Source organism: Lissotriton vulgaris, chromosome 12, assembly GCF_964263255.1.
Source record: "Lissotriton vulgaris chromosome 12, aLisVul1.2, whole genome shotgun sequence".
Taxonomy (NCBI): domain Eukaryota; kingdom Metazoa; phylum Chordata; class Amphibia; order Caudata; family Salamandridae; genus Lissotriton; species Lissotriton vulgaris.
In genome coordinates, this window is record NC_141700.1 from 563,429,883 (window position 1) to 563,446,188 (window position 16,306).

General features: G+C 46.7%; 1 protein-coding gene across 1 annotated transcript in view; it reads left to right on the top strand.

Moving 5' to 3' along the window:
- Nucleotides 1-16,306, top strand: part of SV2A (synaptic vesicle glycoprotein 2A) — a 308,096-nt gene that overhangs the window by 196,243 nt on the left and 95,547 nt on the right. The window contains exon 3 of the mRNA XM_086945381.1: nt 12,145-12,325. Coding sequence (XP_086801507.1) covers nt 12,145-12,325 — 181 coding nt within the window. The remainder of the gene's footprint in view (nt 1-12,144; nt 12,326-16,306) is intronic.

The following is a 16,306-nucleotide window of genomic DNA, read 5'->3' on the forward strand; positions in this document are numbered from 1 at the left end:
ACATCACACCACATTTTAGAGTCTTGCATACCAAGACTGGGACAAGGTGTTCCTCTTGTCTCTTTCTATCACAAGGGTCTATTCTTCAACTGTTATTTCATTCAGTTACCCAGACATCCATATCAAAGTCCATCTATATATTCTTTCATATTTGATAACCCTTGGAGGTGCAACCATGGACAGTGTGCTCTATAACTGGTAATGCCCGGCTCCCAGGGCAGAGACAAATTCACAACTGCCTGTAGGGCAGGCATTAGTGAAAGATGGACCAGGTGAATGCTGCAGCCAGTTTGTCTTTTACTGTGCAGGAGTCTCCCAATGGCTTTTCAAAGGTGGGACAGAGATCCCCTTGCAGTGTGCTGTATATGAGTTAGCGCTAGCTGTACTACAGAAAGTAAAGCGCAGTTGTCGCTAACCCCTCCTTTAATGACGCATGACCCCAGTGGTGCAAAAAGCAGGCTCTCTCGGGCCACTGAATGCAATATAGCTCTTGGATGGCACAGTGGTGCGAACTAAAATGAAAAAAAACTACTCACCTTGGCAGGTGGTTGAAGATTCCCTTTAATCGGATGCTGGGCACTCAAGAATTTGCCTTATTGCTTAGCCATTGTAGCTTAGACCTGGCCGTGCTTCTTAATAAGCTTAATAATTTAAATAATCTCTAAAAGAAATCTGTTGAATCTTAGCGAAGATACTGGGACAGACGTACAATAGATAGCTGTAGAATTCAAAATGTGTGGCTCAATTTGAGCTGCAATTATCGATTCAGAATTATTTTTTGACAGTTGAAAGCAGAAATCCTTGCCTTTTCCAAGTAATGTTTTTGTTTGCCTCTTTGCTTTACATGATTCTAAAGCACTGAAGTTGGTTTGGCCCACACAGATCAAAAGAAATACAAAAGGGTATATAATTTCAGCTAATCACAGAAAAATGCAAAACAAAAACACGTGTTATTTATTTATTTCATGGCCACAAAACCGTAAGTCATATTCAGATCACGTTTACATTAGTTCACAAAATGTATGGGATGAGATGTTTCACATTTTAAATGTAGATGAAGTAGTGTGGCTCACTGGTTAGAGGCGGCAGACCCGAGAGCAGAGGACGGCCCGGGACCAGGGTTCGATTCCCGGCGCGGCAGGTTTCTGGACCAGGGTCAGCGGACTCGATAATTCTCTCGCCTCGGTGCCCACTCTGATCAGCGATCACACTCGGCAACTCTGGGCATTAGCTTGCCTCATCTTCACTAACGGCCCCCCAGACTGCCGGGGATGCCTGGTCTCACCCTGGAGATACCCATTAAGGGACCATCTCTCAGGGAAGCCAGGAAGGGTTTCCCAGCGGTCGAAGCGCCAGGACGCCTACGGGTAGCAGTGCGCTATATAAATGCCTACACACACACACACACACACACACACACACATGATTTGGCTAGGCTTCAACAAAAAAAGGAATTCCTGTAGAAGACTGTAACAAAAATCTATTTAGTCGAATCATTAGTAATTCTTCTCCTAAAAGTGTGTAGACTTTTTTAATGATGTTATTGTGAGCTAAAATAGTATGCTGGGTACCTTTCATTTAATGTCAACATTCACGATGAGCACTGTGTTGTGTAGTGTTTCTCAATAATTAATGTCATTTTGATTAATACCTTCTTATGTGTAATGCTAGAATACTATTGAAGTTTATTGTATTGCTTGATTTCAATTAACCATTTCTAAAGATATTTGTAAAATTATTGATTCGTGGATGTAAATAACTACTGTAGCCCTTACATAGAATATGATTCTAACCTAGTTACAGAATAAGGTACGTATTGTCACTAAATTATAAGGTCAACTACTATCATAAATGCTGAAGCAGTTGAGTTCACTAATTCATTAGGAACTCCTAAGAACTAGTATCAGAAGCCCTGGCCTACTTTCGATTTCTGAAACTGACCTATGTGATGATGCACCACCCGTTCTATATAAAACAATCCCTGTATGCTAAACGTACTTCCAAAAATTGACAGTCTGAAAAACAATGGCAGCGGTCTATTGATGTTTACAAAACCGCCCTTGATGCCAGATGGATAGAGGATTACACTACATAGCCCTGAATGCAAATATCTTTTCATCCGAGTGGTAGTAGAATTTATTTCGGTTAATTAAAACATATATGATTCTATACACTTAAAACAAATTTTGGATAACAAACCTCGACATAAAACCATACCATAGGACATAGTTAAAAAGCAAACATGGCGGCAGCAAGACCACCTGGATATGCTTGGTATTAGCAATGAGCAAAATGGAGGCGAATCAGTTAGCCTCATTTGGGATAAAACATGATTCGCAGTCCAACTGTTGCCAGTGGCATCTTAGGGGACGGACTTTAAAGCGAACTGCTCCTATTGCGGTCGTTGATTATCAGACCATTGAACTTTCTCATTTCCCACTTTCCTTTCCTCGTCACCTGGGGGTACATACACAAGCCGCTACGAAGCCACACACCGAGTATACGAATGTCGGACACATGCCCTTACAAAAGGCCGTATGTAACCCAACTGGCATATAATGTTATCAAGCTTTTTCTTCCCCTCAGGCGACCCATACTGTACTCCTATATACTGTACCTTTGTATATAAAAACTTTTTTTTCCCTCAATAAAATTCACTTGAGATAAAAAAAAGATTAAAAAAAAGAAAAGGATAATACCAGTGAGAAGCAGAAGAGACACTTAACAGAAATGTACGTAGCTGATGGCACAGATTCCTGTGTGCTCTCTGAGAGTACAATGCTTACAAACCATTGCTGAGTAAACTTTTTTGCACATTGCCAGCTGCTATGGCGAGGTCAGAGGTTGTGACTGCGTCCTCAACCAGCAGCCCACATAGTGACTTCATTAACTTTTGTGCTGGTGGGCTATGCCACATTGTCAGATTTTGCAGTCAGCTGGCTCTCTGCAATAGTCAGATTTTGAAAACATGTATAGTTACGTGGGCAAATTCTTCTCTTATGCAAAGATTAGCGCTTGGCAGCAAGTTATAATTCCATAGCAGTTAAAACCATTTCGAAAAGGGGGTGGGGTCGCACACTACTCACACACCGGCAAAAGTTGCCCCTAAGGACTCTGGTCATTGTAGTAGAGTGTTCGCGATGCATCATCTTTCGATCTTGCTATCTTCGCTGTCTTCGCCATCCCTGGACACGTGTTTCGGGTTTTCAACCCTCGTCAGCAGGGATAGGCAGTGTTCTGGGGTCGCCGATGGCTGCCAATATCTGCCAGGTATAGTACCACTCCGGCCCGTAGGTGCGGGATCCCAGGCTCGTCAGCCCGCTGCTCAAGGGAGCTTTAAGTTACAAAAAGGGGGTGGGGTCGCACACTACTCACACACCGGCAGAAGTTGCCCCTAAGGACTCTGGTCATTGTAGTAGAGTGTTCGCGATGCATCATCTTTCGATCTTGCTATCTCCGCTGTCTTCGCCATCCCTGGACACGTGTTTTGGGTTTTCAACCCTCGTCAGCAGGGATAGGCAGTGTTCTTGGGTCGCCGATGGCTGCCAATATCTGCCAGGTATAGTACCACTCCGGCCCGTAGGTGCGGGATCCCAGGCTCGTCAGCCCGCTGCTCAAGGGAGCTTTAAGTTACAAAAAGGGGGTGGGGTCGCACACTACTCACACACCGGCAGAAGTTGCCCCTAAGGACTCTGGTCATTGTAGTAGAGTGTTCGCGATGCATCATCTTTCGATCTTGCTATCTTCGCTGTCTTCGCCATCCCTGGACACGTGTTTCGGGTTTTCAACCCTCGTCAGCAGGGATAGGCAGTGTTCTGGGGTCGCCGATGGCTGCCAATATCTGCCAGGTATAGTACCACTCCGGCCCGTAGGTGCCGGATCCCAGGCTCGTCAGCCCGCTGCTCAAGGGAGCTTTAAGTTACAAAAAGGGGGTGGGGTCGCACACTACTCACACACCGGCAGAAGTTGCCCCTAAGGACTCTGGTCATTGTAGTAGAGTGTTCGCGATGCATCATCTTTCGATCTTGCTATCTTCGCTGTCTTCGCCATCCCTGGACACGTGTTTCGGGTTTTCAACCCTCGTCAGCAGGGATAGGCAGTGTTCTGGGGTCGCCGATGGCTGCCAATATCTGCCAGGTATAGTACCACTCCGGCCCGTAGGTGCGGGATCCCAGGCTCGTCAGCCCGCTGCTCAAGGGAGCTTTAAGTTACAAAAAGGGGGTGGGGTCGCACACTACTCACACACCGGCAGAAGTTGCCCCTAAGGACTCTGGTCATTGTAGTAGAGTGTTCGCGATGCATCATCTTTCGATCTTGCTATCTTCGCTGTCTTCGCCATCCCTGGACACGTGTTTCGGGTTTTCAACCCTCGTCAGCAGGGATAGGCAGTGTTCTGGGGTCGCCGATGGCTGCCAATATCTGCCAGGTATAGTACCACTCCGGCCCGTAGGTGCGAGATCCCAGGCTCGTCAGCCCGCTGCTCAAGGGAGCTTTAAGTTACAAAAAGGGGGTGGGGTCGCACACTACTCACACACCGGCAGAAGTTGCCCCTAAGGACTCTGGTCATTGTAGTAGAGTGTTCGCGATGCATCATCTTTCGATCTTGCTATCTTTGCTGTCTTCGCCATCCCTGGACACGTGTTTCGGGTTTTCAACCCTCGTCAGCAGGGATAGGCAGTGTTCTGGGGTCGCCGATGGCTGCCAATATCTGCCAGGTATAGTACCACTCCGGCCCGTAGGTGCGGGATCCCAGGCTCGTCAGCCCGCTGCTCAAGGGAGCTTTAAGTTACAAAAAGGGGGTGGGGTCGCACACTACTCACACACCGGCAGAAGTTGCCCCTAAGGACTCTGGTCATTGTAGTAGAGTGTTCGTGATGCATCATCTTTCGATCTTGCTATCTTCGCTGTCTTCGCCATCCCTGGACACGTGTTTCGGGTTTTCAACCCTCGTCAGCAGGGATAGGCAGTGTTCTGGGGTCGCTGATGGCTGCCAATATCTGCCAGGTATAGTACCACTCCGGCCCGTAGGTGCGGGATCCCAGGCTCGTCAGCCCGCTGCTCAAGGGAGCTTTAAGTTACAAAAAGGGGGTGGGGTCGCACACTACTCACACACCGGCAGAAGTTGCCCCTAAGGACTCTGGTCATTGTAGTAGAGTGTTCGCGATGCATCATCTTTCGATCTTGCTATCTTCGCTGTCTTCGCCATCCCTGGACACGTGTTTCGGGTTTTCAACCCTCGTCAGCAGGGATAGGCAGTGTTCTGGGGTCGCCGATGGCTGCCAATATCTGCCAGGTATAGTACCACTCCGGCCCGTAGGTGCGGGATCCCAGGCTCGTCAGCCCGCTGCTCAAGGGAGCTTTAAGTTACAAAAAGGGGGTGGGGTCGCACACTACTCACACACCGGCAGAAGTTGCCCCTAAGGACTCTGGTCATTGTAGTAGAATGTTCGCGATGCATCATCTTTCGATCTTGCTATCTTCGCTGTCTTCGCCATCCCTGGACACGTGTTTCGGGTTTTCAACCCTCGTCAGCAGGGATAGGCAGTGTTCTGGGGTCGCCGATGGCTGCCAATATCTGCCAGGTATAGTACCACTCCGGCCCGTAGGTGCGGGATCCCAGGCTCGTCAGCCCGCTGCTCAAGGGAGCTTTAAGTTACAAAAAGGGGGTGGGGTCGCACACTACTCACACACCGGCAGAAGTTGCCCCTAAGGACTCTGGTCATTGTAGTAGAGTGTTCGCGATGCATCATCTTTCGATCTTGCTATCTTCGCTGTCTTCGCCATCCCTGGACACGTTTTTCGGGTTTTCAACCCTCGTCAGCAGGGATAGGCAGTGTTCTGGGGTCGTCGATGGCTGCCAATATCTGCCAGGTATAGTACCACTCCGGCCCGTAGGTGCGGGATCCCAGGCTCGTCAGCCCGCTGCTCAAGGGAGCTTTAAGTTACAAAAAGGGGGTGGGGTCGCACACTACTCACACACCGGCAGAAGTTGCCCCTAAGGACTCTGGTCATTGTAGTAGAGTGTTCGCGATGCATCATCTTTCGATCTTGCTATCTTCGCTGTCTTCGCCATCCCTGGACACGTGTTTCGGGTTTTCAACCCTCGTCAGCAGGGATAGGCAGTGTTCTGGGGTCGCCGATGGCTGCCAATATCTGCCAGGTATAGTACCACTCCGGCCCGTAGGTGCGGGATCCCAGGCTCGTCAGCCCGCTGCTCAAGGGAGCTTTAAGTTACAAAAAGGGGGTGGGGTCGCACACTACTCACACACCGGCAGAAGTTGCCCCTAAGGACTCTGGTCATTGTAGTAGAGTGTTCGCGATGCATCATCTTTCGATCTTGCTATCTTCGCTGTCTTCGCCATCCCTGGACACGTGTTTCGGGTTTTCAACCCTCGTCAGCAGGGATAGGCAGTGTTCTGGGGTCGCCGATGGCTGCCAATATCTGCCAGGTATAGTACCACTCCGGCCCGTAGGTGCGGGATCCCAGGCTCGTCAGCCCGCTGCTCAAGGGAGCTTTAAGTTACAAAAAGGGGGTGGGGTCGCCTCTGCTGGGAGGTGAAGCAGTGTGCTCCCACACCTACCTTCTAAAACCATTTCGAAGGAGGGGCTTGTGGTCATTTAGCATGAAAGTGCAAGTGCACAATAAGTGACAAAGGCTTTCCTGGTCCTATTGGCACGGTCTGTATATTCCCGATGGCTGGCCGTCGGCCCATTTTGGTAAGTAGTGATATAAAGGAAAAACACCGAATCTCAGTTGTTGGAGCTTTATTTTGTAGTACCCTTTAAAAGCATCCGCTACACAGTCCTGTTGCAGCAGTCGTTTATTGGAGTTAATTCCGAGTTAAGCTCAGCTCAAGGCTGAATTTTTTCCTATAGCTGACTAGGGGAATACATTGTACATGTTTATTCAGACGCTTTTTAAAAAAACATTATGCGATGGGATGTCTTCCCATAAAGATTAATCTTTGAGGTATATCAGGCCCTTGGTTAGTGTTACTGCCCAGGCATTTGATTTGGTAGACGCCTCAACTTCTATTTCTTTCCAGATATAGGATCGTAGGGAGTCACAGCCCGCTTGCCGCAGTGCGAACAGATATCTGCAGTGCGAATAGAAATTATCTATTCACCTGATGCGTTCTGTTGCCAATGTATGCATTCACATTTCTCATGATCTACAGTGTGTCACCACACAACACAGCTTTTGACAAGCCCTTTCTGGATTTTATTGTGATAAGAACCTTAACAATTCTCAATTTAGAGGCTTCAGTGTATGTTTCAAAGGCTTGACTTTTAGCAAGCAAATCCCTACTCTCTATCCTAGAACTAATCAATTATTCGCAATTGATCCCAGGCCCCACATATACAGATGGACCTTCTGAGTGACCGAGAACATCCATCATCTGTACTGAGCATCAAGGGATTATAGTAAACGCTTCCTTCCCAGCAGAACTAAAAATAAGTAGGCCCACAAATGCTCTAATCAGTGTCAGACAATAAAAAAACTTTGGACAGATCCTCCTTTTTCTACCTACTAGCTGCTTGCTTAATCACCTTTCAACAACAATAATTCAGTAGGATTCCATCGACCGAGAACCGTCCATGATTATCTTATCAAATCCTTTCTTTCCACTATATCAATGAAAATGTGATTGCAAGACACCTGGAGTAAAATCCCTAAATTAAATTAGGCACAACTGAGGGACCCTGGAAAGACCCTGCAACTAAAAGCAATAATGTGAAACTGAAACTAGAATATCATTCCAGAATCTATATGCCACCCATCAAAAAAGCAACTATTCAATTACTCGCACTTCATCCTGAAGCCTTTTGCTCATCAAGGTACTCCTCCACTCACAAGTCACCCAGTTCCAGGAACTATTAGAATCTCTGGCGGACGACTTCACTAATAAAACAAAAGACTTGGAAACACACCTAGAGAAGAAAAAGGATAACAACTGGGCTCCTTCACCAGATCTCCCGAATCTCGCAATACAAATTTAGGTCTGAAGTAACTTGTCTCTAACTCCCTAACTCCTAAAGACTTTACCAGTGCTATGAATTGTGTGGTTCCTCTTGTTCACCTGTGCATCCGGCCCCATGTGCCTCGGTGATGTATTGAAGGATGTCCTCTTGATAGCTTGCTGCTGTCCTGGCCAGATCCATCATCAGTTGGACCTTAGTGACTGAAGTTTTCCCAAGCAAACCCAAAACTGCATGCATCGAAACTACAATAAAGAAACTCAGCCTTGTTCCGACCCACCCTTCTATCTAACAACTGATATCTAGTGGCTTATTTTTGGCCTACATGTTAAAAGATCAGCTTGAAATCAAGCATCATTATTCAAAAGAAAATAGCCTGTCTTTGGACGATCAAATTGGATTCTATCCCACCCCAGTACTGCAGTAACGGTAATCGTCCAATGGGATGATATCAAAGCCACTGGTACCACGTGTAAAATAGCGGTATTACTTCCATTTGGTCACTGATATCCATTTGCTATGGTTCATCACCCTACTTTCATTTAGAAAATTGATAACAATGGAGTTGAAGGAAGGGTCCCGAACTGATGTCCTTCCTACCTATTTCTTCACCTCTCTTTCTTCCGTCTCCTTGGGTACAATTGAAATCCACAGCGGCACACCCCAGGGCTCAACTGCTGCTACTCCCATGTTCAATGTTTATCTCACTCCACCTCCTGACCTCATCTATTTTTATTTAAACTGTTGGAAATGTTTTAAAGCAAAAACACCAAAGAGCTTGAAAATCGATCGGATCTTGACAGCTGTGCAGTCCAATAATGCATAAAAGAAGTCCTCCGCATGGCACCACTCAGCAGACTTGGTATACACATATCTGGCTTGTAGACCACCATTTCAACCTACTGCACAAACTGTGATATGGATCTTAGAAAACCATCAAAAACTGATATATTGTATCTGGCCAAAGGATCGAGCATCTTCCCTCACCCATGTGACCTCAAGCGCCAGGGCCACCAACATTCTGTTCCGCCGAAGAGAGGACTCTGAGGGGATTATGGACTTTACTCTATTATAGCACAAGGAAACCAACGGGGCATTTAGACCCTAGCGGTCTGTCCTCTAGTCCATTAGGAGGGGGAGGCATGACCTTCAACACTGTGGATGAGGAGCGTCCCCTGAATTTACTGATCCCCACCTGCCAGGCATGGAGACTCAATTCTATGTTTTTCTGAGCTGCACACATTTGAAGCACCATATTGGTACACATTTTTGTTGAGAGAGAAATTCTTAAAGTGGAATCTGAACAAAAAGTAAATAGCCGACCACGCAGAGAGCCTCTCCTTGTACATAAGGTCAATTTGACATTTTCCTCTCCAGATTCGACCATGTCCTGCCTGAAGGACATGGGCATGGAAAATGAGTGCCAGAATTTTTGTCCTCAATAGAGCGGAATGATAATCACTGTGAGCCGGCTATCCCATGGCGTAGGTCGCTGGGTAAGCGGTTACAAAAAGTAAATGACCAAACATGCAGGGAGTCTTTCTTGGCACGAGGGCTATTTTCCATTTTCCTTTCTGGGTTCAACCATGCAGTGATGGGGTGGGAGGACTGCTGGTTTATGATAATCCTACCACTTGCCTAAGCCCTACATATGGCCCCATGTCTCCAAACAAAATTCCTACATGATGTCATACCTTCAGTGTATTTTCCAATATCTTGTCTTCCCTCAAAACATTCATAGTATCATTCACCTGGCACGCTCCCATCTTGATTGTGCACTATACCTTGAAGCATCCCTGTTAATAATACCGAAATTAGAACCCAGCTGCCAGAACGCTAAACACATACTGCAGTATAAAGCAACTTGTGTGTAACCTTCTGGGTTTGAACCACACTGTGGCCAACCCTCCAGCCCTTACTATCCATCTTACTAACTTGAGAGCCACGTAGTTGGGTTTTCCTGTAACTTGTTATTTACAGCTCTGCGAAACCTAAAAGAAGCAGTGGCAAGCGCTATATAAAAACGAATTATTTTCATTTCTTGACTGAAGGTAAAACCTCCCCCAGGCCTTAACCGTTAGTGATCTGACCACCTCTTCTTTGCACCAGACATTCTGGCCTCAAAGCACCAGAGGCTGAGAATTTGCAGTTGCTCGAGAGGCCATTAGAGCGGTGAGATCTATAAGCGAAGCGTGATTAGAGGGTGTCAGAGTGCGCGCGGCATGGGAGCGCGAGCGCTTGATGAGGCGCGAAGAGAGCGCGCGGCACGTCATCTCCTCCGCAGGCGCCTGGCGCGAGCCTTTATCTTTTCACCTGAAGACAGCGCTGAAAATAGGGGGAAAACATACTCTATAAACACTTGTGTCAGGGAAAGGGGCGGAGCCAAGAAACCCGGAACTTTACAGTCAAATTCTACATTTATTTTTTTCTAAATCTACGGTAAATGGATTGGCAGCATGGACCAATGTGACAATTCTGTCCCGCGTGCCAAATTGGTCGCAAAGAGGTTGCATTAAAAACATGTTAAAAGTTAAGGGCAAGGCACCTGCTGCACAGTGATTGAAGTGGAAATATGGACCTGCTGGTGCGCCTCGTCCCAGGGTACCTGTTTGCTGCTGAGAGGCGTCGCTACTTTCCCTTTAAAAGCATTGCTGTAGCGCTGAGAAGTACCGGTACTAACCCTTCCAAATTAAGGAAGTGCAGATATGGAGTACACGAGAATAGTATACCTGGTCATTTTAAGCATTTGTGTTGCAGAGAACTTTGTGTACCCAGCAATTTTAATGGGATTATAATCGTGGTAACTTAACTCTGATGGTTAATGCTGTTCTTGGAGAGTTCTGTGTTTTTTCCAGTCACAGTTGTGACTAAAAAAGTAGCATAGAGGGTTAACATGCCTGCTGCAAAGCACATTGTGTAACATTCCGTTCATAGATGTGTATTGTATGTAGACAGGTATCTGGGTTACTGCTTTTGACACATAGATCCATTTATTACTTCCAGTTCATAAACTCAATTCTAATATAGCACAGTGAGCTATGAACTGGCATCAAGGAGCTGTATGCAATCTGAAATTCATGGGTTTATATCGTTTTTATTTTTTTCTTAATCTGTTGTTATTCTAAATTTGCAAAGAAAGGCTCCTTTAGGTATTAATAAAGTGATGTTAGTACAGATAAACTCAATTACTGCATTATGTTTTAATTTCTGATTTTGAGTTTCTCTCGACCATGCACTCTTGCCATACAGTGACTACAAGTACGGATAATATGTGGCTCCTACACCATAAAGCCCTCATTGCCTTTTCTAACATTTCCTTGAATGAGTTATCTTTTTGTGTGTCGCGTAAAGTACCTCAACACTCTAATCTGAGATGAGCAGTGCTCTAAAATAATTAAATTAAAAATTAATAAATAAGTGTAATTTTCATTAAATTAGCTATTTGTGTAATTACTCAAACACACAGATTTATCTGGAATTCATACAGTGGATGCATAATTCCTACATAGGCGGGCTGATCAAAGTAAAACACCTGCCTCCAAATCATAGTTTCTCTAAAGTACTTGTGAAGTCATAAGCCGTGCTTTTGTTTCCTTCCATTTTATTGGTGTCTAGGTGTTAGGGTCCAGATGGCTCCCATTCAGGATGACAGGAACAAAAGAAGGGCTAATGGCTCTTTAATTCAGGCCTTTGTTGTAGCCCCACTGAAGTGAAAATAAAAACCCCATCTCCACGTTACTGCTTCGAACAGAAAGCAGGCTATGTGTGGATGCAACTGAATTGTTTCCCAATGTTGGAAATTTACACCAGAACACATTTGCCATATTTGATTTGGTTGGTCAGATCCCAGATCCAGCTCTAAAAGATCTCCCAGATCCGGCGAGATCCCCCTCATTTCCTGCACTGTCTGAAGGTGCCAGTAGGCTTCCATGGTGGCAGGAGGAAGAACAGAACTGCCTGACCCTTACTTTGCAGATCAGATCATCCATTTTAGTTTAATTGAGCTAGTGAAACTTGTATACTCCACATATGCTACCTAGGTGGACACAATCACATGTCAACAGACCAGAGGCATAACTATTGTCGAAGAGCTACTGTTCCCCTTTCCCCAATTCATGTAAAGTGAAACCTGCTCTTATCATGTCTGCTCTTCCTCCTCTACAGGTCTCATTGTTTACCTGGGGATGATGGTGGGTGCCTTCCTGTGGGGAGGCCTGGCTGATCGCATTGGACGAAAGCAGTGTCTCCTGATCTCCCTGTCCGTCAACAGCGTATTTGCTTTCTTCTCGTCCTTCGTACAGGGTTACGGTACTTTCCTCTTCTGCCGCCTTCTCTCTGGGGTCGGGTGAGTGAGCTGTCCTTTCACTTTTCTTGGTGTGTCATGGTCTCTTTGCTTTTTGGTGATGGAAGGGCATGATTTGGTGAATGTGAATGTGGACAGTTCTAATGCTGGATCTGTTGACTCAGTCAACTAATATACACACTCCAGAATATGTATTTGAACTCAGGGTCAAATGTTCCTATCAAGGCAATTAATTTCGTCTATGCAAATGTGAATTACAAAGCATATAATTATATATATATATATATATATATATATATATATATATATTTGTCAAACTCCTGGCAGTACAATCGCTCGTAAATCAGCAAGACACCAGAGCCGGGGCCCAAATGTTCGTTCAAGGTGCAGATATTTTATTGGCACACGTGTGCCAATAAAATATCTGCACCTTGAACGAACATTTGGGCCCCGGCTCTGGTGTCTTGCTGATTTACGAGCGATTGTAATGCCAGGAGTTTGACAAATACTTTGGGAGGTGGCGATCCCGCCGGGAGCCTGCTGAGGCGAGAGGCGAGAGCAACGCTAATCGAGTGTGTGTTTATATATATATATATATATATATATATATATATATATATATATATATATGGATCACTGACATAATATCGATTACACTAATAAAGAATTACTATTCCCACTCTAGAGAGTGCAACAGTATGGAAAGCGTTGGATAGCGTAGGGGTAAAAATTACTATTCCCACTGAAGAGAGTGCACCAGTAGGGAAAGCGTTGGATAGCGTAGGGGTAAAAATTACTATTCCCACTCCAGTGAGTGCAACAGTAGGGAAAGCGTTGGCTAGCGTAGGGGTAAAAATGACTATTCCTACTCCAGTGAGTGCAACAGTAGGGAAAGCGTTGGATAGCATAGGGGTAAAAATTACTATTCCCACTCCAGTGAGTGCAACAGTAGGGAAAGCGTTGGATGGCGTAGGGGTAAAAATTACTATTCACACTCCAAAGAGTGCAACAATAGGGAAAGCGGATAGCCTAGGGGTAAAAATTACTACCTAGGCAGGCCGCAAAATATTCCACATATAAAGCACCCAAAACTTGGAGGCCCACTCACTGCGTGTTGCAATTCTTTATTCTGTAAGGAGGCATCGGTAAGTAGCACAGTAGGTACAGCAGAGTTTCAGCCAAATTTTCCAACGCGTTTCGTGTGTTTTCTCGCACTTGTTCACGGGATGGCAATGAGGAGTAGCATCTGGCGAGTTCTCACGTGTAGCTTAAAGTCCCGCCCAGTGGGCGAATGCACTCGCTGCATTATGGTAGTTGAAGTCTCTTGCGAGTTGTAAACCTGTAGTAAGTGCCGGCGCCATTCTCCTAGTCTTGCTTCTTGAGCCACAGTGGGTTGTTGCATCTACTTGATGCCGCTGCCATGCCATTTGTTACCCTAACAGACCAACACTTTGTTCCTTGATGCTCCGCACTCGTGGAGGTGCAGGACCCACTCGTCCGCGGGGAGGGGCTCTCCGCGACCTAGGCAGGCCGCAATATATTCCAAATGTAAAGTACCCGAAACTTGGAGGCCCACTCACTGTGTGTTGCAATTCTTTATTCAGTAAGGAGGCATCGGTAAGTAGCACAGTAGGTACAGCAGAGTTTCAGCCAAATTTTCCCAACACGTTTCGTGCGTCTTCTAGCACCTGTTCACGGGATGGCAATGAGGAGTAGCAGCTGGCGAGTTCTCACTTGTAGCTTAAAGTCCCGCCCAGTGGGCTTTTGCACTCGCTGCATTATGGTAGTTGAAGTCTCTTGTGAGTTGTAAACCAGTAGTAGGGGCCGCCGCCATTCTCCTAGTCTTGCTTCTTGAGCCACAGTGGGTTGTTGCATCTACTTGATGCCGCTGCCATGCTGTTTGTTACCCTAACAGACCAACACTTTGTTCCTTGATGCTCCGCACTAGTGGCGGTGCAGGACCCGCTCGTCCGCGGGGAGTGGCTCTCCGCGACCTAGGCAGGCCGCAATATATTCTACATGTAAAGCACCCAAAACTTGGAAGCCCACTCACTGCGTGTTGCAATTCTTTATTCTGTAAGGCGGCATCGGAAAGTAGCACAGTCGGTACAGCAGAGTTTCAGCCAAATTTTCCAACGCGTTTCGTGTGTTTTCTCGCACTTGTTCACGGGATGGCAATGAGGAGTAGCAGCTGGCGAGTTCTCACTTGTAGCTTAAAGTCCCGCCCAGTGGGCGTATTCACTCGCTGCATTATGGTAGTTGAAGTCTCTTGCGAGTTGTAAACCTGTAGTAGGTGCCGCCGCCATTCTCCTAGTCTTGCTTCTTGAGCCACAGTGGGTTGTGTAATCTACTTGATGCCGCTGCCATGCTGTTTGTTACCCTAACAGGCCAACACTTTGTTCCTTGATGCTCGGCACTAGTGGCGGTGCAGGACCCGCTCGTCCGCGGGGAGTGGCTCTCCGCGACCTAGGCAGGCCGCAATATATTCTACATGTAAAGCACCAAAAACTTGGAAGCCCACTCACTGCGTGTTGCAATTCTTTATTCTGTAGGGCGGCATCGGAAAGTAGCACAGTCGGTACAGCAGAGTTTCAGACAAATTTTCCCAACACATTTCGTGCGTCTTCTCGCACTTGTTCATGGGATGGCAATGAGGAGTAGCATCTGGCGAGTTCTCACGTGTAGCTTAAAGTCCCGCCCAGTGGGCGAATGCACTCGCTGCATTATGGTAGTTGAAGTCTCTTGCGAGTTGTAAACCTGTAGTAAGTGCCGGCGCCATTCTCCTAGTCTTGCTTCTTGAGCCACAGTGGGTTGTTGCATCTACTTGATGCCGCTGCCATGCCATTTGTTACCCTAACAGACCAACACTTTGTTCCTTGATGCTCCGCACTCGTGGCGGTGCAGGACCCACTCGTCCGCGGGGAGGGGCTCTCCGCGACCTAGGCAGGCCGCAATATATTCCAAATGTAAAGTACCCGAAACTTGGAGGCCCACTCACTGTGTGTTGCAATTCTTTATTCAGTAAGGAGGCATCGGTAAGTAGCACAGTAGGTACAGCAGAGTTTCAGCCAAATTTTCCCAACACGTTTCGTGCATCTTCTCGCACCTGTTCACGGGATGGCAATGAGGAGTAGCAGCTGGCGAGTTCTCACTTGTAGCTTAAAGTCCCGCCCAGTGGGCTTTTGCACTCGCTGCATTATGGTAGTTGAAGTCTCTTGTGAGTTGTAAACCAGTAGTAGGGGCCGCCGCCATTCTCCTAGTCTTGCTTCTTGAGCCACAGTGGGTTGTTGCATCTACTTGATGCCGCTGCCATGCTGTTTGTTACCCTAACAGACCAACACTTTGTTCCTTGATGCTCCGCACTAGTGGCGGTGCAGGACCCGCTCGTCCGCGGGGAGTGGCTCTCCGCGACCTAGGCAGGCCGCAATATATTCTACATGTAAAGCACCCAAAACTTGGAAGCCCACTCACTGCGTGTTGCAATTCTTTATTCTGTAAGGCGGCATCGGAAAGTAGCACAGTCGGTACAGCAGAGTTTCAGACAAATTTTCCCAACACATTTCGTGCATCTTCTCGCACTTGTTCATGGGATGGCAATGAGGAGTAGCATCTGGCGAGTTCTCACGTGTAGCTTAAAGTCCCGGCCAGTGGGCGTATGCACTTGCTGCATTATGGTAGTTGACGTCTCTTGCGAGTTGTAAACCTGTAGTAAGTGCCGGCGCCATTCTCCTAGTCTTGCTTCTTGAGCCACAGTGGGTTGTTGCATCTACTTGATGCCGCTGCCATGCCATTTGTTACCCTAACAGACCAACACTTTGTTCCTTGATGCTCCGCACTCGTGGCGGTGCAGGACCCGCTCGTCCACGAGGAGGGGCTCTCCGCGACCTAGGCAGGCCGCAATATATTCCAAATGTAAAGTACCCGAAACTTGGAGGCCCACTCACTGTGTGTTGCAATTCTTTATTCAGTAAGGAGGCATCGGTAAGTAGCACAGTAGGTACAGCAGAGTTTCAGCCAAATTTT